Source organism: Muscardinus avellanarius (genome assembly GCF_963383645.1).
Source record: "Muscardinus avellanarius genome assembly, chromosome: 3".
Lineage (NCBI taxonomy): Eukaryota > Metazoa > Chordata > Mammalia > Rodentia > Gliridae > Muscardinus > Muscardinus avellanarius.
In genome coordinates, this window is record NC_137788.1 from 158078314 (window position 1) to 158099217 (window position 20904).

At 50.7% G+C, this 20904-nt stretch overlaps 1 protein-coding gene across 1 annotated transcript in view; it reads right to left on the bottom strand.

The window, feature by feature from the left end:
- Positions 1 to 9684: 9684 nt before the first annotated feature.
- The window catches only part of LOC308260411 (protein FAM169B-like), a gene marked incomplete at both ends in the record, with an annotated part of 39139 nt that continues 27919 nt past the window's right edge, over positions 9685 to 20904 (bottom strand). Inside the window, 4 exons of the mRNA XM_080691702.1 lie at positions 9685 to 9768; positions 15070 to 15172; positions 17230 to 17365; positions 18374 to 18556. Coding sequence (XP_080547828.1) covers positions 9685 to 9768; positions 15070 to 15172; positions 17230 to 17365; positions 18374 to 18556 — 506 coding nt within the window. The remainder of the gene's footprint in view (positions 9769 to 15069; positions 15173 to 17229; positions 17366 to 18373; positions 18557 to 20904) is intronic.

Below are 20904 nucleotides of genomic sequence, written 5' to 3' on the forward strand. Positions count from 1 at the left end.
GCACAGGGGAAGGGGACCCCAAAATACAAAAGGGCTTTTCCTGTGACAGCCCCCTGTCTGCCTATCATTTCCTGGACTTCTTAGCGAAATCAGCGCTGCCTTGACACTTCGGGGACTCCGGGGGACCCCGGGAACACGGGATGCCGCGCCTGCGCGCCCCTCGGAGCCGGCAGGAAAGTGCAACAGCGCCATCTAGTGGCCGCGCGGGGCGGCTGCGGAGTTCTTGCACGGAGACCTGGTCCCAGGCTTCAGGGTCACAGCGCAGCGACCAGGCTTTTGCAGCATCTTAAATAGCAGATTGGCTATGGCTGCTGCCTCCGAAAGAACAAGGAAGGACAAAGCGGCTCCGGGGGTTTTGACCTATCGGCTTAGGTGTTGTGGAGTGTCACAGAAAGGACGGACATTGCAGCGGGATTCCTGGGACTCCCGGGGGCCCAGGAACTGTGTGCGCCCGCAGTCAGGGCTCAGGTGCACCTGGGTTGGAGCTCACCATCCCGAGGCGCCTGTCGGCCGGGGGAGCCCATCAGCCAAGCCGCCATAGAAAGGGATCTTGCAAAGTAGGAGAAAGATTTTTTTTCTGGGGAAAAGAACCCGAACAGGGCACAGGTTCCGCTCTAAGCGGACAGCTGGAGGGGACCACGAAAACAGCTGGAAGGACCAGCTGAGGTCCTTCCATCTCTCGGTTCTCGGTCCATTTTCTAGTCCTCTCCTGTAGCCACAAGGCGGCAGTAATGGCTCCACGCCCACTTCCCCACCGGCTCTCTAAGACTGAGACTCCTGTCTGCCCAGCTGTAGCCACCCCGGAGGGCTGAGCACTTCCTTACTTCAGAGCGTTCAAGGTCCTGACTGGCTAGGCCTGGATGCCCCACGGGCTGAGATGCACAGCCAGGATCCCAGGCAAAGTTCAGGGGCTGCTTCTGGAAGGAGAAAAGCCGGGTGCTGTGGACAGGTAACACGCTGGCGACTCCCCTCCAGTCTGTAGGTGGGACAGTTGCCCACGCTGTGGCCGAGAAGCCTCCACCTGGGTTAGTTCATGGAACCTCCCGACAGCCTGGGGACCCGGAGGAGACTGTCCCCGTTTCCCATATAAGGAGACTGAGGCCGGGGAGGGGGATTTAACTTCCTGCCCCAGTTCGCCTGCCTTGAAAGTGGCAAAGCCACAGTCCGAAGCTAAATCCAGGCTCCAGATATTATTCTGACACTATCTCCACCTCCCAGTTGACTGCTGTGCAGAAGTGAGGAGCCTGGTGTGGTGGCCCATGCCGGTGATCCCGGCACTTGGGAGGCTGAGACAGGAGGATTGCGAGTTCAAGACCAGCCTCAGCAACTTAGCAAGACTCTCGGCGACCTAGTGAGACCCTGTTTCAAAACAGAAAAGAACTTAAAAGGGCTGGGAGTATAGCTCAGAAGTAGAATGCCCCTGGGTCCAATCCCCAGTAAAGAAGAAATAAAAGATTGTCATAGTTCTGAAGGAAGGAGGGACAGGAAGAAGGAAAACTCCCTGCGGAAGTGCCCCTGAGGGTCTGTGCCGCTGCGCGGTCATTTCCCTGAGTTTGGCAGGTTTTGTCCTTGTAGGTAATCTACAGGTATTAATTTCCCTGTCACCTTTGCAATTTCGCTGCTTGAATTGTTTTATTGTTTATTTCCCTTAAGTCGACTTGCCTATTACACTTAGACCAACATATCTAAAATATCAACTCTATATGGCAGTTGTCAATCAAAACCATTCCTGCTTGCCTCGAATGAAAATGAACTTCAGAATCACACAGAACTCCTGAGTCCAATGCGGGCCATCCACACCTGGCTCAGAGTCACCGATAGGGAAGGCTGGGTCCGCACACTCACTCTGGGGTCAGAGCTCGGGGCCACATGAGAGCACAAGGACGCCTGCGCTCTTCTGCCACGTACCTTTGTTTTTAGCCACGTCTGCCATTCCTCTACACGGTGATAGCAAGGTGGGGAAGTCCCCAGTCCTCCAGGGCAGGAGGTGAGGACGTTCTTGCCCAAAGTGACCAGAGCACACTATTCCCACATGGCCCACGCCCCATCCCAGGGCGGCGGCTTCCAGCCCTGCATCCTGAGCCTCCACCCTCTCCAGGGCGTGAGCTCACTCAGCGGCCCGGGTGCTTCCCGCATCTTCTTGCCAGTCCGTTTAGCTACCTCACAGTCTCCAGTGGACCTTTTCTGGGATTGTTGGTAGCTCAGGGCTCTGGGCAGAAGAGGCTGCAGGTGACCAAGCTCATGTTAAGCAGTGCAGCGATGTTTGGAGGGGAAGTAATTGAGTTGTGAGGGCTCATCCCTCATCAATAATTTATCCGTTTGATGGATTGATGCTATTGATGACTGGAGTGGGTTTAATAAGTGGTACCCATAAGCAGGTGGGGCATAGATGGAGGATCTCGTAGGTCACTGGGGACAGCTGGGGACTCCCTCTCTCCCTGACTCCTTCCTCTGCCTCCTAGTCGCCATAAGCTGAGCACCTTCCTTCCGTCCACCACGCCTGGCCACCATGACGGTTCTGCCTTGGAGCTGGCCAACCATGGACTGCGCCTCTGAACCATGAGCCAAATAAAGCTTTCTTCCTCTTGTCAGATGTTTTGGTCACAGAAACAAAAAGCTGACTGACACAAAAACAGGGGAGCCACCAACTCCAAGAGCAGAAAAGGGGCTGAAGAGTATACGGAGAAAGCCCCTCGCTGTACAGAAAGGAAGCCACCCACGGGCGTCCGTGTCTCCCCATCTTACGGCAACAACAAGGGCAGAGATGGGCTGGATCAAGGTACGATTTAATTTCTGGTACAGCTTTTATCTTCAACCTAGAATATTCCTGTTCCAAATTAAATTAAGTAAGGCTCCTAGCTTTAAGGCCAGAGAGTACAATCCCCTTACTCTAAAACAATCTAGAATCTCCACGGTATGGCCATGCAGACACAGTGACATTTTCTCACCTGGGAGACAACCCACATAACCTGCTGGGCCAGAACCCTGGTCATCTGCAGAGACCGAAATCAGAGGCCTGGGTCACCTGCAGGGGACTGAACATCCTCTACCCTGCCCTGCCCTCACCCTCAAAGCTCCACCTGTGGCTGGAAAGCCTCCCTGTGACTGCTTAAACCAGATGCAGCTCTCTCTCCTCTTCCTTGGGAAGCGATACAGAAACAGAGCCCTCTTCTCTCACAATGGGCCGACTGCTGGGTGCTGCTGTGCTCAGCTAAAGCTGCTCCATTCTCCCACCTTCAGCGGCCACCTCAGGCTCCTCTTCCAGTGCTGACGGTGGGTGGCCAGAAGGGGGCGCTGCTTCCCAAATGCCCAGATTCAGCACTAACCAGACCAGAAAGAGCTGGGGTGTGTGGGGTGAGGGACACGAGACACCAAGAGTCCAGTCCCTTCTTGTAGGGGCTGCTACTCGTGCTGGCCAGCCAGTTCCAGGAGAATATGGCCATGTCTGCCAGGCCCAAGAGTCTGTGCCAGCCTCAGCACAGCCCCTGGTCCGGATACTGCGGCAGCGAGCATCCTGGGCACTTTTGTGACCAGCCCCAGCTGGCTTTGACCAGGGAGAAAACTCCTAGGCTGAGAAAAGAATCCCCGATCCCTCCATCACCACCCCCAGAGACCAGGCCTGGCTAACCTGAGCCCATCCTCGTGGAGACGGTCCGTTCCATTTTCTGTCCCTCCTTTCCCCTCTTCCCCCCCACCACACCCACCCATTTCTTCATCATCGTGAGCCAAGGCTGCATTGATGTCTATGAACATGCCACTCGCTGAGCGTGTAATATGCAACGGGGTAACTGGGAGTCACCTGGGGAGGGAAAGCGGTCCTCCAGGAAGACGGGTACTTGGAGGAGGCGGCGGAACCCAGCAAAAGTCAGCCATACACGGAGCAGGACCGGAGACGGACGGGCTTGACAACACGCCCCTGAATTTTCAGGTATTTTTTTTTTAATCCTGTATGTAATTGGTGACGAGGATACTTTAATAGTTTTACAAATGATCTCCCTGGCAGAGAATTAACTTTCACAATGGATAGTTTGCTTGCTCTTTCTCCTCCTCCTCCTCTTAAGCTTCCGGGTGAATTCTGCAAGAAAAACATTGTTCCTGTTTTATAAAGGGAGCAGATCTGGACCCAGAATACTTTGGATGCTGCTTCTAAGAAGAAAGAGCCAAGTGAAGACATCAGAAAATCAGTAAGTAAAGGCTGAGACAGGGACGGCAGCTCCAGGACAGCCTCAGCTACTCAGTGAGGCCCTTTGCAACTCAGTGAGACCCTGTTTCAAAATAAAGAATAAAAAAAATTTTAAATTAAAAAAAAAAAACAGGGCTAGAGTGTAGCTCGGAGGTAAAATGTCTCTAGGTTCCATCTCCGGTACCGAAAAAGAAAAGAAAAGAAAAGAAAAGAAAAGAAAAGAAAAGAAAAGAAAAGAAAATCGGTGGGTAAAGAATGGAACATGGGCACAAATTGATGGACCCCTAGCTGGATGGGAGAATGTATAAAAGTCCATGTCCCAATATTTCTGACTCCCTCCCCTCAAAGTGCTAGAGACTGAGAGGGAAGTGGGGGCCCCGGGCTGCACAGAGGAGCAAACAGTGCCTCCCCCACTTCATGCACCCCCAGGTGCAGGGCCCCAGTTGAGGGTGTGTCTCAAGACCCCCTACACTGAAAGGAGGCCTGGAAGGCAGCGTGCGTATATGTAGTTACTGGCAAACCTATGGTGTTAATGGTCAAATAAGCAATTCTGGGATCTGTACCCCTGGACTCACACCGAAAACTAAATGTCTGTTCCTTAAAGAGAGAGCCTTGAGCCCAGCATCACAGTAAGTCTCCAGGACCCGTCTTGCCACAGCACTGAAGTCTGGGGAATGGGACTGGACCCCAACACGGCTCCATTTTGAAATGGGTGGGCTCAGTTTGCGTCAAGACAAGCAGGCAGGGGTCAGCAGCCTGGGAGGCTCTGTTTCTTTCCCTGGAATATCGCAGAGTATCCAGCAGCACCTAAGGATGCCCCTAGGGACGGAGCCCTTGGGGTTTTGCAGGGAGGAAGGTGGCCGTGGGTGGGGACCCCAGAGGACCTGGGAGCCCTGCAGGCCTTGGTTTGTGCACGGCTGCCATCGTGTGGCCGAAGCGGGCGTTGCTCTGGGAACCAGCCCGTGAGGGAGCTTGCCGGGCGGGAGTGTCTTCTCCACTTTGATAGCTGTTCTGCTGTGGGCCACCAGCCAGAATTCAAAATACAGATTAAGCACTCTATTAGAGAAAAACCAGGTTCTAATGTTGCCATCCCAGTCCGAGTCTCCCCTAGGGCTCGTCCTGAGCCGCGCTGTGTCCTCCAGTAAGGCAGGCAGCGATTCCCCAGTACTTGGGAGGCTAAGGCAGGAGGATTACAGGTTCGAGAACAGCCTCAGCAAGTCGTGAGGATCTCATCAAGCTAGCACGACTCTGTTTCCAAATAAGAAATAAAATCAGGCTGGGGTGTAGAATGCCCTTGGGTCTGATCCTCAGTCACACGTGTGTGGGGGTGTGTGCCAGGGAGAGATAAGTCGTCTGCACCCCACTGTCTATACCCCATGCCAGCTGAGATAAAATGCAGCTGGGAGTGTATCTCAGAGGTAGATGTCCCTGGGTTCAAGCCTCAGTACCAAAATAAAAAAAAAATCTACAAAAGATCTGATGAGATATTTCTCCAAATAAGACAGAAAAATGGCCAACACATATAATGTACTCCACATCATTAGTGATGGGGAAATGCAAATTAAAACCACAATGAGATACCACTTCACATCTGCTAAGATGATAGCTAGACTGACAATGTTGGCTGGCTCAGGGAAAATCAGGCCCCTCCTCAATGGCCCACGGGAACACGAAATAGTGCAGCCCCTTCATAAACCGTGGCAGTTACTCAAAATGCTAAGTAGCAAGCTAGAAATTCACTTCAGTGTATATACCAAAGAGAAAAAATCTGTACCGTCACAAAATACTTTGCACATGAATGTTCATGGCAGCATTAAAAATGATAACGATGGTCATTTCCAGCAGGAACAATATTCTCAAATATCATTCCTCTGGTCAAAGCTAGGCTTGATCTAAAATCCCATCAACTAGCCGGGTGTGGTGGCGCACGCTTGTAATCCCCGCGCTTGGGAGGCAGAGACAGGAGGATAGCGCAGGTTCGAAGCCAGCCTCAGCTATTTAGTGAGGCTCTCAGCAACTTAGTGAGACTCTGTTTCCAAATAAAGTATAAAATAGGTCTGGGAGTATAGCCCAGAGGTAGAAAGCCCCTGGGTTCCACCCCCAGTACCACCAAAAAAAAATTTTTAATAAAATAAAATAAATAAAATACAATCCCATCAACTAGTGAATGGGTAAACAAAACACACTACTATTCCCTTGAATACTATTGATGTGTACAAAGGAATGAAGTGCTGGTGTGTGCCACCATAAGGATGACTCTTAAGAACAATATGCTTAGAACATTATGTTAAGTGAGATTAGTCAGCACAGAAAAAGAAGGGACATACGTTTTCTCTAATATGCCCAAGCTAGGGAGTAGTGGTAATACCAGAGGGACTCCAGATGATGGAGGGGAAATCTCAGCAAAGCTTGAATGGAAGGATAGGAGAGGAAGAAAGCTGAGGTTGTTCAATGGAGGAGCTACATACGAATATGTGTAATGGTATAAATGTAACATGGTTAACCTGGACACTCTTTATTGGGAAGGGGGAAGGGAAATGGAGTGGGAAGGGCACAAAACACAATCTAAATGTACACCATTTTCAATATGTTCCACTTATAAATAAAAAAGAAATATGTAAATAAATGAATGTGGAGTAAGAAAAAATTAAAAATAAAAAAATTATATTCTATCATAAAAAAGAACAATATGCTTGGTGAAGAAAGCCAGCTGCGAGGACCACACAGTGCATGAGTCCACTCTTGGGAGGTGTGGGGACTATAGGGCCACCATTTTGGAGCTGAGACCAAGTGGCTGCCTAGGGCTGGGGTGGGGAGTGAGGGAAAGAGAAAGACTTTCTTTGGCGGGACTGACGGTGGTGGTTTAGAACTCTGTAAATATACGCTGATTTATGTATTTTAAATGGGTTTCATGGTGTGTCAATCTTATCTCAACCGAGCTGTTAAAAAGTAATAGGAAAGAATGTAGAGAAACTGAGTAATACATTTGATTTCCTAAACCAACACACCAGACATAAACAGAAGCAGGCTGGCTCTTCCCACACACCGTGCCATCGCTCCAGAGAACTTCCTCTAACTCTGTGGTCACCCTACAAGTCCTCAAAGGAACACATCAACACGTCAAGTTTTCTTCCCTGAGATGATTGTTTTATTGCAATAATAACTTCAACAAGCCCCTGAGATGATGCTGCCCATTCGTGTTCATATAAACAAAAAACACCAACGGTTCCTCATACACAGCAGTGTTCACAGACCGCGCACAGGGTAGTGTGTCTGACACCAGAGGCCGAGCAGCCCTCGGCTGCAGGCTTGCATCCAGACCTGTGGTCTGAGCAGCCTTCAGCGAGACCACGTGCAGAGTGGGAGTCTTCCTGGCATCTGTGTGGAGCTTTAAACGCTACTTTTATCCAATTTGATCCTTCCCCCTTCATAATGGATGTAAGAGGAATAAATCCCCACTGGACACTCCAGAAGAAACCTCTCTGGAGAGAAGGGTTTCCTGAGGCCAATAATCACAACTTACTAATATCCCCACTGCCCAGTAGAGTTGGTCCCTGAGGAAGTACAATAGGAAGGATGGATAAAGAAACAGGTGGTAGATTGTTAGAGAGATGAATGGAAGGAAAGATGGATGGATGGATGGATGGATGGATGGATGGATGGATACATAGATTGGGTAATTGAGAAAAAGAGTAGAGAAAGAAAAGAAGAGAGGAAGGGGGAGCTGGACAGACAGATACATGGACAGATGGTTGTTTGGGTAAATATGTAAGTAACAGAAGTTCTACCACACATGTCCTTTGACCAGTCAAGGAACAGCAGGTGTATTCCCAGAACTCTGCACTTCTGCTGGTCTCCTCACCACCCCAAGGTGTGGGGCTCCAGGAGAGGCTTCATTACATTGCTAAAAATACACAGTGCTCTCCTATGAACCCATGCCCAGGAAGCATGCTAGCTAAGCTCTGCCCTGGCAATGGGGACATGGTGGCTGACCCTGGTGGAGGCTCCATCACGAGCTGAGACCAGGGTGCAGACTAGACAAGGTAGGGGTGTGTACGTGTGAGTGAGACCGACAGACCTGCCCGAGGTGGTGAGTTGCAGGATATGGCCACAGGCCCTGCAGGGACAGAGCCAAGATCCATGAGTCCAGGCAGCCCCCACAGAGGGCAAGGAGCCAAGCCCGCAGGCCCCGCCCCGCAGGGACAGGCCCCTGGGCTCTCCACAGCCACAGGAAGCCACGGAGGGGCTTGGGGCACCCCCATGATGTGACCAGACCTGCATTCACCCAGAAGTAGAGGCTGGAACTTGGGTTGTCTGTTTCAGGAAGGCCCAACCAGCTTTCTCTAGCAAAAACCCTACCATACGTCAGCACAACAGGTGCCAATGGCAGAAGCAGCAGCAGCCAGCTTCCGGGGAGCAGGCTCTGGAGCCCGTGAGGACGCCCGGCCCCTGCAAAGCAGGCAGCGCCAAGAGCCGCTCTGCCCGGCATGTGTGCACCCAGCCTGGGCAAGTCCTGCTAAGTTCTACCTCCCTGGCATGGCCAAGCAGACGCTCCAAGCAGGCAGGCCCTGGAGATGCTTGACAGAAGCCAAGGCCACATCTGGGTCAGGACATCACTTTTTGATACTTTTACTCCCACGAATCTTTCTACTATGCAAAAGGGCCATGAGCTCACATGCCGTCCAGAAGCTACTGATCTAAATGAGGTGGGAGCCCACTCCGAGCCCCCTGTATATGGGCTGATATGAACCCCAGCCTATGATGGGCAGCGCCATCCAGCCAGGGCTCTGCCTTCGGGGAGCTCTGAGGTGGCCAAGTGCCCCCAAAAAAGTAAATTGCCTGGAAACTTCTAGTGTCTGTAGTCTCGGTCACAGCTGGGAATGCACATGAAAAGGATTTCTGCAGCCCAAATCGGAAACTAGAGGCTCACTTCCCGAACAAAATGGCCCCTCTGTGGAGTCATTTCTGGAAAGAAACAGCCCCCTCCGGGGTCACTTCCGGAACATGGCCCCTCTCTGGGGTCACTTCCGGAACAACATGGCCTCTCTCTAGGCTCACTTCCACTAAGGAAGGAAATTTTTTTGTGTGTGTGGTTTCAGTGCATTTCCACAAATTTACCCCGAGGAAGAGAAAACCATATTAGGTTTAAGGAAAGCGCTTCTGAAATCCTTTGAAACTGCCAACAACTGGCTTGGGGAAATGGGGAACATTTCCGTGTCCCTGTATAGTGTTCATGTCTAAATGAAGCGCTTTCTGAGAACTTCTCGTACTGGAACTCACACCTGAAGCCTGAGGGAAGCAGGGCCTGTGGCCATGGCCTCCTCAAGGACCTCAACTACACGGCCCTCCAGCCTGGATCCAGGCGCCTGGCTCCCTGGAGGCCAGGCCAAGGCCCTGGAGGAGTTAGAAGCCGGGCCACAGCTGCTTCTGCCCTGGCCCCGCCGGCCCGGGGGCTGCCGCTGTCTCGGCTTCCTGCCCTTCCAGCTCAGCCCCGCGGGGTCTCACAGGCAGCTCTGCTTCCTCCTCTTTCGCTCCACAATCTCCATAATTCTTTGGCTTTTCAGTTCTTCGCCACGGATCTGCTCCTGAAATCAGAAAGCAACCCTCAGGCATTCCAATTAAACACTGTCGTGAGGTCGTCCTGAACATGCAGGGCCTGTGGGTGTGCTGCCCTGGCTTGTCCTAGTACTTTGTGGTGAGATTTGAAGCGATAAGCCAGGCTCACACACCCAGGCTAACCACAGAACACCCTTGTTTTGTACCTAAGAGCACGTGTTTACTGAACAGAACTGAAGGACAGCCCACCCCGGAGAGATCTGAGAAACAGCAAGAGCGCACTCATCTACCCTGTGTCCTGCGGTTCTGCATCCAGAGTCAGCTAACCACGAAGCGAAAACACACCGTGTCTGTACTGAAGACGTGCAGACTTTATTTCTCGTCTTTATTCCCTAGACAGTGCAGAATAGCATCTTTGTCTAACACTTATTAGGTGTTATAAATCGAGAGATTATTTAGAGAGGAAGATTGTGTAGATTATATGTAAATACTATGCCATTTGGGCTAAGCGACTTGACCAACCCTGGTATTTTGTATCCAAGGAGATCCTGGAACCAATTCTCTGCACATACTACGGGGTGACTCTATGTCAAGACTATTTTTGTGTGTGTGTGGTACTGGGGTTTCTGGCAGCCCTTCTACCTCCAGGCTACACTCCCAGACCTATTTTTTTTAATATTTTTATTTGGAAACAGGGTCTCTTAAGGCAGCGCAGCTGGCTTCGAACCTGCACGATCCTCCTGTCTCCACCTCCCAAGCGCGGGGATTACAAGCGTGCGCCACCACTCCCGGCTTGACTGTATTTTAAAAGTCAGCAATGAATATTTAGTGTGCAGACATCCCAGGCACACAGACATGGCCATCACAATCCTGTGGGCACCTGCTGATTTCTCTAAGAGCCTTCAAGGTTTAAAAGTCTTGGATCAGCAGCCGGGCAAGCACGCCTATAATCCCCAAGGCTGAGGCTGGAGGACTGCAGATCTGAGGCCGGTCTCAGTGTACTGGTATTGGGAAGAGGGTTTAAAATGTATTAATGTGTCAATACTGGGAAAGATGTCCAATCTTGAAATATGTCTTCTTTACTAAGAAAGCCAGGGTTAGCTAACATGTCCTTGCATTCCTAAGAACAATTTAACACATTTTGGGGGAGAAGACGAAAGGTAAAAGCCTGTGTCTGGAGACAGAGATGCCTCCCCCTCAGGCCATAAATCTGGGCCTGTGTTTGGAGACAGAGATGTCTCCCCTTTTAGGCCATAAATTTGGCTGGAGAGATAACAGAAGCAGAGCCCGGGTTGGAGATAAGGTGTAACATGATCTCCAAAAATCAGAGGGACCTGCTGGACTTAGACAGGATAAAAACTCAGTAAACTGGAGTTCCTTGGCATTTTCATTCGAATTGCCCCCCTGTGCCCCGCTCCGGCACAGGGCTGTAACTATCTCTGTATTTCTATCTTTTTAATAAACTTCTTTAAATCTTCAGCAGCTGTCCAAGCGATGAATACTTATTCTTAACTTAGGACAAGAATCCACGGTTTTTCTGTTTGTCTGTCTGTCTGTATAGTGGGGGGGGGGGGATTACTTCTCCACACACACACCACGCACCTCCCCCGCCACAACCTATCCCCCGCAACATCAGCAACTTGGCAAAAGCGTTTCAAAATAAAAATAAAATAGAATTGGGATGTGGCTTGGACATAGAGTGCCCCTGGGTTCAATGCCCAGTAGAAAAAAAAGAAAGGCCTGGGTCAGTGGAGGAGACCACCTGAAATAGGTCGGGTCTTAAGTCCGCCCATCTTTCTGTTGTGAACCAAAGAGAATTAAAGCACCACTCCGCCAGCCAGCCGGAAGAAATGTCAAACATGATGCAGCTTTTAAGATGAGCCAATGCTTCCTGCAGTGTTACGCCCTTGATGTTGGGTCTTCCATCACAGAAGTCTACTCACCAAAATGAGCAGGATTCCCCCTGCGATGTACAACTGTAAAGTTTTAAAGTTTACAAGTAATTATTGTCTCTCTTGAGACTCAAGAGCCAAGACCCTTTCTGTACCAGAGAATGGATGTTATCACAGTTACCCTGTGTGCGTCTAGCTTGGCTTCAGGAAAATCCCAAATCGTAGAAAATAGCGAACAATAGGCCAATTAAAAATATTTAGTAACCATCTTTCCCCAAGATTCCACTCCACGATCACTCTGGGTTATGCAAACACCTAATGCTCTATTCCATTCTTTAGCAAGCTGGGCTGAAGAGGCAGGGAAGGGAAGCAAGACAAATGTTTCTTGCTTTTGTTCTGCCTGAAAGACATTGGTCCACGGCAAAATTTGAAATTCAGATTTTCCAGTATTTCCTTCATGAAGCGGCTATGGCCGATTCCCATGTGCTCCATTTCATTTCGGCTCATTAGAGCTTGTCTAACTTACAGAGAGAACCACAGAAAGTCTAATTACAAAGACTCTCCTCAGCCCAGCCCTTTTCCCACTTTGCACAGAGATTCTAAGCATAATCAGTGCAGCCCATGGCCAGGGAGAAGCCCACAGCCGAGCTGTCCAAGGAGCTGCCTTGCAGGCTCTGGTCTTGGCTTCATGAGACAAGGACCACAGGGTTACTATGGAAACAAGATGCTCACAAGATAACACACCATCACTATACCTTGTGGCTTTCTCCATTAGCCAACTGTGCAGGTCGATTGTCCCAAGAAGTCTGCTCAGGGTCACTCAAGTCCTCCTTAGAACTTCTAGGCTGCACTGCCCGCCCCAAGAAAGAGAACAGGATAAGCAAACGGAAAATGGCTCCAAGAAGCTGAACAGTTGAAAGATTAGCAATACACCAGAAACCCCTCCAAATACACTGATGGCCTTAACTTCACTCCGTCATCTTGGCTTCTGGGTTGACCCTTGCTACTTTGCTCTCCAGAGGAGAAGAAGAGATGGCAGATGCCAGGAGACACCGAGTGGTGGCTCACTGCAGCTCTACGCTGGAATTGAGATCTGCTCTTCCAACAAGAACAATGCACCCAGGAATTCAATGGAGCCAGGTTTCCAGCTCCATTCCCAAGCAGGCTCACTGCCCACCTGCTGCTGTCTAACTCACCAGAGAGGCCCGAGTCATTACACGTCAACTCAGCTTCCTGTCCCTCCTGCCAAAAATGCATGGGTGACTCCTAACCCTACACACCAAACTCATGGAGAAAAGGCTTCAGATCCCCGAGGGGAGGGGTGCAGCTTGGCGTTTGAGCAAGGAATACACATGTGATGTGTGTGTGTTTTTTTTACTAAAAAAAATAAATTATCATTTAGTTGCTATCCATACAAGTAAATTTTAAGTATATAATTGGCAACTTTTAACCCTAAGCACTTGGAAATACCAGCATTTTCCTAAGAGTTTATGCAGAGAGAGAGACGCAGAGTTTTTATGTCATACAGTCAGAGCTGCCGAGATACTTCTCAGCTTAGAAATGAGTTCAGAGTCTTCGTGCCTTCGTCAATGCTATACCCCTGGCCTAGGGAATTTCCTGGCACACACGGATGTTCCCATTAACAGTTATTAAATGAACTGATAAACCAATGAGTAAATAAATGGGAGACTGGAGTCGATAATCCATCCATTTTCCATCTCTTTCCTGGCTTTTTATGTGTTATGGACTGAAGCATGCTAGTAGCTATAAAATATTTACTTCTATCTTATTCCTAAGACTTAATGACTTAAAAAAATAAACGTGCTAATTTGGTAGCAAAAGTGTAAATATCTGAGAATCAAGCGCACATGTTAAGTCCAAGGCAAAAGCTGATTCCCATGCAGGGCTGCAGTGAACGACAATGACCACGAGAGGGCGCCACACAACCTGTCAAAGGCAGCATTAGACAAAACACCCAGCCTGGTGGCTTTGCTCAGAGCTCACCAACATACAATTCTATTGCTCTTGCACCATATAACGTACAACTCCTCAGGACGAGCTGAAACAGGGTGGGAACTGGCGATGCGGCTCAGTGGCAGAGCACTTGCCCACATGCACAAGCCCTGGGTTCCATCCCTAGCAAGCACTATATAAAAAAAAATTAAAAAGAAAGAAGGAAGGAAGGGAGGGAGGGAGGGAGGAAGGAAGGAAGAAAAAGTACTGGATTTGCTAGGCACCAGACTTCTAGAAAAGTGAACCCACCTCCCCATCTCAAATTGTTCACATCTCTTCTTGCACAATCCCTCTAATTTTAAAAAGTAAACCCAAAACATGGAAGAAAGGCATTTTCTCTACACAGGACAATTGAATTCATGAGAAAATCAAGCGGAGGGAGGGAAAAAAAAAGCAAACTTGTGCATCTATAGAAGGGAAAGAAACAGATCTGTAACGCAGCGTGCAATTATTTCCTGCCTTCTGCCACATTTTTGCAAAAGAACATTTCACTGTTGACATATTCAATTTCATCCCCTCCGGTAAAGAAATGTAAGGCATGTGCGGGCTGACGGGGAAGTCGCTTCAGATGAGATTAGGATCCTATTGGTCAGGTTTCAAAGGTTTCCTATGTAACCGAGTGTAGCGAGAGAGAAATTTCCCACAAACTCCTTCTCTCAAAAGGTCCAAAAAATCTGTAAATATTTTCAGGATCATTATAGGCCACAGATGTTATCAACAGCCAGGACTACACAAACTTGAAGAGACCCAGTCCACAAAGGCGGCCACTTCAGAAACAGATTTTAAAACATTCCCATGGAGCCCAAGCGAGTTTCTCTTTGAAATGTTGTAAAATGCCCAGAAGCAGTGGGCTCCGCGGGGCTTTGTGCTTTTATAGTTCTATTTCTTTTTATTCTATTTTTTTTGGGGGGGGTGACACTGCGGGTGGAACCCAGAGGCTTTCTACCTCCGGGCTATACACTCAGACCTATTTTATATTTTATTTGGAAACAGAGTCTAAGTTGCTGAGAGCCTCACTAAGCAGCTGAGGCTGGCTTCGAACCCGCGCAATCCTCCTGTCTCGGCCTCCCAAGTACTGGGATTACAAGCCTGTGCCACCGCGCCCGGCTCTATAGTTCTATTTCAATTGCACATGGCATTGTAGGAAATCTCCAGGACAACAGAAAAGGGTAGAACAGAGATAGAACTTGAAAAACAAGTCAAGAAAGCAACTATAAAAATCACTAATTTGAAACTACAATTAAGTCGCCTAGTGCAATGCCCAGGGAAGAGAAGATTCTGGAATGCGTGCTGGTGGGTGACTTGTAGGAAATTCTAGCAGCTCACACTTCCAGGTTTCCATGAACAGAGAAACAGACTCGACACTGATAACGTGTGGGATGTCTGCCCTGATCTGTAACTGCACTCACGGCCGCTCACACCTACCTGGAGCGAGCCTGCGGTGTCAGCCCTGACTGACATGTTGGCCCCAAGACGACTCCGCTGGCAGGAGCCCTTCCCGAGTGGATTAAAATTCCAACTTCGAGCCCTGGGGGAGGCCAAGGGTGCGGGTGAAGCTGGGAACCCGCCAGGCTTTATACAAGAAGTGGAAAGACCTAACTTAGAGTCTTTTTTTTTTTAAATCATAGAGTTTTAGTCATCTAATTATATCCTAATTAGAACAATGACCCTTCTTCCTTCAAGGGACTCAAGCCTACTTCTGGAAGATTCTCTGCGAACGTCCCCTCATTTGCAGCTTGAATGTGGGTGTTGGTGAATCTCAGAGGGGATTAAAGTGACAGATTTGGCATCTGACTCCCAGCTCAGCTTCCTCTGACCAGACCACACCGACAGCCCAGCTCTTGAAGTGATCCCCATGGGATTCTCCAGGAGGAAGCCATCTCCCCAATTAGGGGGAAAAAAGTCCTCCTCCTCCTCCTCCTCCTCCTCCTCCTCCTCCTCCCCTTCCTCCTATCTCCTCCTCCTCCCCCTTCCCCTCCTCCCCCCCTCCTCATTCACCCCCTCCGCCTGAGCGGTCTCCACATTCCGATATCCAATCCATTTTCTTTTTCCGTTTCCAGACAAGAGACAGCAACATCCGAGAACAAAGGCTGTGGCCTCATTTGGGAAGCTGGTCCCTAAAGCCACACGGCTGGGCAGCTCGGTGCCCAGCAATGCGGGCCAGCTTTCTCATCGCTAACTCAGCGCCACGGGCAAGTCAGTTAACCACCTCATTAGGAGCACAGCCCCAGCCCTACCACCACCTCCTTCCCTGTGCCCAGACACCCCATTAGTATCTGTAAAGATCCATTACGTCTCCTAGCTGAAAGGCGCCATGAACACAAAACCTATCACCATTATCATCAATAAACTCCAAGGCACTGTTGCCTGTCACCACCTTAGAAAATCAGTTGCCAGGTGGAGAGAGCCGGGCACCTCGTCGGCCCTAATGAGTCATCCGTCCCCCGAGGAGACGTCCAAGACCGACACTGATGACAGCTACCACTCCCGAAGGGAAGCAGAGCCACCACTTTAATTTGGGACGCTTAATTTAAGCTGCTGGGACTCCTCCCTGGTCCCCCAGGCACACTGACCAGCGACCGTCTGAAGGAGCAGCTCACGCCCAGGCCGCCGCCTCCCAGCCCCTCACCCTGAGCCTGAGCTCAGCCCTGCCTTGCGCAGTCCTCCCCCACCAAGGAGAAGGGAAGGAACGCTAGAGAAAACAACTTGGAAATCCCGAGACGGGTGTAGAGGATAGCTGACCTCTGGCCTGCCCTTGGACCCCGCCATGGAGGCCCTGTCCTTCTCCCTTGAGAACACACTCCATTCCAACCCCACACACTAGCTGAAGACGGAATGCGCACACCTGTCAGCAGAGAAACAACAGCGCTGGGGCATCATACCATGCTCGCTAAGAAGAAGAAAGGGGGCCGGCGTGATGGCGCGCGCCTGTAATCACAGTGCTTGGGAGGCCGAGACAGGAGAATCCCAGATTTGAGGTCAGCGGCAGCAACTTACCAAGACTATCTCAAAAAAGTAAACAAATAAAAAGGGCAAGGGGCGTAGCTCAGAGGTAGACTGCGCCTAGATTCAAACCCCAGTACCAAAAGTTAAAATAAAAATTGAGAAAACAACAACAAAGACTTGCAGAATGCTCTGTGCAATGCTGCTGTTTACAGGGACCTGAATCCCCCCAAAGGGGCACGGGAAAGGGGGAGACGTGCTCATCACAGCAAACTCTTGGGTGTCTTTTGAATTTTCAACCAAGCGCGTCCATTACCACTGACCTTCAGCTAGACAGAAGAGACCATCTCAGGGGCTTCGGGGATCTAGTCTGACTAATTAGCAAAAGGGGGCCCTTAGCTTCAGACAGATTCCAACTGCTAAACTGGGGAGATCTTTTTGATCCAAAGTGCACAGGAGAATGGCTTTCATTCCTGGAAGATGTGTTTTTTTAAAAAGGCCAAGATGCCACCGAGATGCCCTTCTCCTTTCTTCTTACTACAATAAGAGCTCCGTGGGTCAGAATCAGACAGGACACGTGAACCTTCCTCCAGCTGCCCACTGGAGGAAGAGCTGGCGCACAGGGCTGGGTCTGCGGCCCACTCACCCTCTGGAAGTCTTGCCCGCTGAAGCTGCACCTTGAGCCAGATGCTGACGCGCTGGCCCCAGGCCCCGGGGGGCTCCACCTCCCACAGACGCCCTCGCTGATCCGGCCAGGCCAACAGGAACCGCCTGCAGACTGAGAGAGAGAGCTGCTGGGTGAGGAAGACCCGCCTGGCCCTGGACCTGCTGTCCTCAGGCAGGCACTGTCCAGTTCTTCCTGCAGTGACCCTCCACCCCCTGCCCACTGCACCCAGCAACTCTTGTGTTTCTAGAGATGCTACAGTGAAATACAGTCGTCCCTTGGTACCACTGGGACCCCTGAAGATAGCGATGCCCAAAGATGCTACACTGTAGTGCAGCACTTGCATAGAGCATGTCCAGAGGCACACACATCCTCAGGGCTCCTCAAATCATCTCTGGGTGACCCAGCGCCTCGTGCAATGGAAATTATATATATAATTAAAATCTAAGCCGGGGGTGGTGGCTCACGCCTGTCATCCCAGGGTTTGGGAGGCTGAAACAGAATGGCAGGTTCGAGGCTAGCTTCGGAGACTTAGCAAGACCCTGTTACAAAATAAAAAGTGCTGGGGTAGCCGGGCGTGGTGACCCCAGTACTTGTGAGACTGAGAAGGGAGGATCACAGGCTCGAGGCCAGCTTCAGAAAGTAGTGAGACTCTCATAAGTCTAGTGAGAATGTATTTCAAAATAAAAATAGTGCTGGGGGTGTAGCTTGGAAGTAGAATGCCCCTGGGTTTAATCCCAAGTATCGAAGGAAGGAAGGAAGGAAGGAGAGAGGGAGGAAGAAGACGCTGGGATGGAGCTCAGAGGTAGGATGCCCTGGGTTCAATTCTCAGTAGCTTCCCCAAAAAATTAAAATTCAAAGTACAATTTCTACTGAACCTACATTCGTTTCAAACTTCATAAAGTCACAACATCCTAAGTCGAACCATCGCGAGTCGGGGACTATCAGGTTGGAAAGGTTCCCTTCTGGAGATGAAGCCAGAAGTCAGTTTGTACTGAACCCTGAGCCTTCCAGGAGGAGACAAAGCTGAGATCCGCAACTGCCCCGTGGACCCGGGATCCCGGGACCCGCAGCAGCTCCTCACCGCCAGCCCAGCCGCTCAGGCACGCACGGTGGGCCTACCTTGGTACATGGCAGGAGAAATCGGGCAGCTGACCCCCAGGGCGTCATCTTCTCTGAAGGTCTCACAGAAGTCCCGCAGCATGGCCGTCCCCAGGCCTTGACGACGATGCTTCCGCCTGACAAACACCGTATCGAAGACGGGCAGCAGATAGCAGGCACCCGTGCCATCGCCACACAGGCTGCCTGCAGGGAAAGCAGGAGACACACACAGACCCCTGGGCTGGGTGCTGACCCGCCAGGACCTCACAGGACCCTGCACAGCTGGGGCATCGGTACCACCTGGGAGCAGAGTTAGCTTCACCAGCTAATCAGCCCAGACTAAACCAGCAGATCAGAGCCCGGTGTGCTGGAGCGTGCTCATTATCCCAGTACTTGGGAGGCTGAGACAGGAGGATCGCAGGCTCACAGCCAGCCTCAGCAACTCCTGAGGCCCTCCACAACTTAGTGAGACACTGTTTCAAAATAAAGAATAAAAAATAGGGCTGGGATGTAGCTCAGAGGTAGAATGTCCCTGGATTCGATTCCCAGTACCGAAAAAAAATAAATAAATAAAATAAAACAGCAGATCATAGCTGGGCGTGGTGGTGCACGCTTGTAATCTCAGTATTTGGGAGGCTGAGACAGACAGATCTCAGGTTCGTGGCCAGCTTCAGCAACTTGTGAGGACTTCCACAACTTAGTGAGACCCTGTTTCAAAATAAAGAATAAAAAATAGGAATGGGGGTGTAGCTCAGATAGAATTCCTCTGGGTTCAAGCCCCAGTACCGCAAAAATCAATCAATCAATAACACATAAATCCATAAACACCAGTTCTCTAGTTGATCCATAGTATTGACTGCTGCAAGACTAGCAAATTAGCCACTCACTCCACAGAAATCAAAAGCACCCCTGGCACATGGAGCAGAGCCAGGCAGCTCCTGTGCTCGGCCTCTGCAGACCCCTCCCCTCGCCCAAACCTGTGAAGCCAGTGGGCTTTGCCTGGCTGACATCAAAGTACTTCCTGCAAAATTGAAACTGGAAGCCGGGAGAGGCGGGCTAGGGGGCCATCCCCGCCAGCTCCAGAGGACAGACATGCTTCAGCACCTCCAGCAAGGGCTCACTGTGTTCAGACAGACGCAGCACCAAGCCCGGCTTCCCCCGAGCCATCACTGACCCTGACGCAGGGGAGAGAGGCCCCAGTCGGAGCCTGCCCCCCCCCTTCTCCACCTTGAACTCGATTGCAACCAGCGTCCACGCCAGCGAGGCCGCCATTTCGGCGATGAGAACTCAGCCTGAAAGCCGGTCGCCTGTTAGCTCGCAAACCAAAAACTCAATTCCCCGCCAAGCCCACGGCCTCACTTCCCCACACCTAAACTGCACACATGCCCTGCTGTAGGTGTGATGGAACAGGATTCCCAATACCGGCATGCTCACCTCCTACCCACCAGAACAGGTGGTGATCGTCCTCGCCAGGATCCAGAAAGCGGGGTAATTTCCCAAACAAAAAAGCAACAAGATTCTAACCCGCCAGCCTGAATCGCAAAGATTCACGCTACCACCGCGAGTTCTCTGCAAAACGTTACCTCCCTTCCTATATCCACTCCATTTGTATGAGATCTTGAAGCTCCTCTGATGGGGGGGGGGGGGGTCTCCGTCCCTTCCTCATAGTCTGGGGGGGCCTGAGACTCTCTTTGAACAACAGAACGAGGCAGAGCGGCAGCAGCATCCCCCCTCTCTGAGCCTGGGCCTCGGGGTCCGTGTGCATGAATTCTCTCTTACGAAAGTGAAAGAGAATTTGTCAGGTACCCAGTGGAGAATCTGCTGATAGCGACACAGAGCTTGATGTGTGGGACAGGAAGGAGAGTGCAGGAGTGAACTCTCAGACTGGACTTTGAGCAGAGGCGCCAGGACCACCCACCACCAAACAGGTCCAGACCAGGCGATGCCATGGGAGAAACCTCCAGGCACCTCTGTGGCCCCAGCCATCCCGAGAACAGAGCCACCCACCTGACAGGCAGTTCACACAGCAAGCCCGGCTGAGACTAGAGAGCCAGCCGCTGAGCCCAACCCCAAGCGCTGCCAAAAGAATTATGAAATAAAAGTTACTATTCTACTCAAAACGGAATGGGTAGAGTCAGGCATGGTGGTGCGCGTCTGTAATCCCAGCTACTTAGGAGGCTGAGGCAGGATGATCGCAAGCTAGAGGCCAGCCTGAACAACTTAGCAAGACCTTGTCTCAAAGCAAAAGATTAAAAAAAAAGGGCTGGGAGCCAGGCGTGGTGGCGCACGCTAGTAATCCCAGCATTCAGGAGGCTGAGACAGGAGGATCGCGGTTCACAGACAGCCTCAGCTACTGCTTAGTGAGGCCCTTTGCAACTCAGTGAGTGCCTGTTTCAAAATGAAGACTAAAAAATAGGGCTGGGGGTGTAGCTCGGAGGTAGAATGCCCCTGGGTTCCATCCCCCGTACCGCAAATAAACAAAATAAAATAAAATAAAAGACAGTAAAGTTCAAAGGAGGCGCTTACGGTGGGCCCTCATCCTGTCTGAAGAG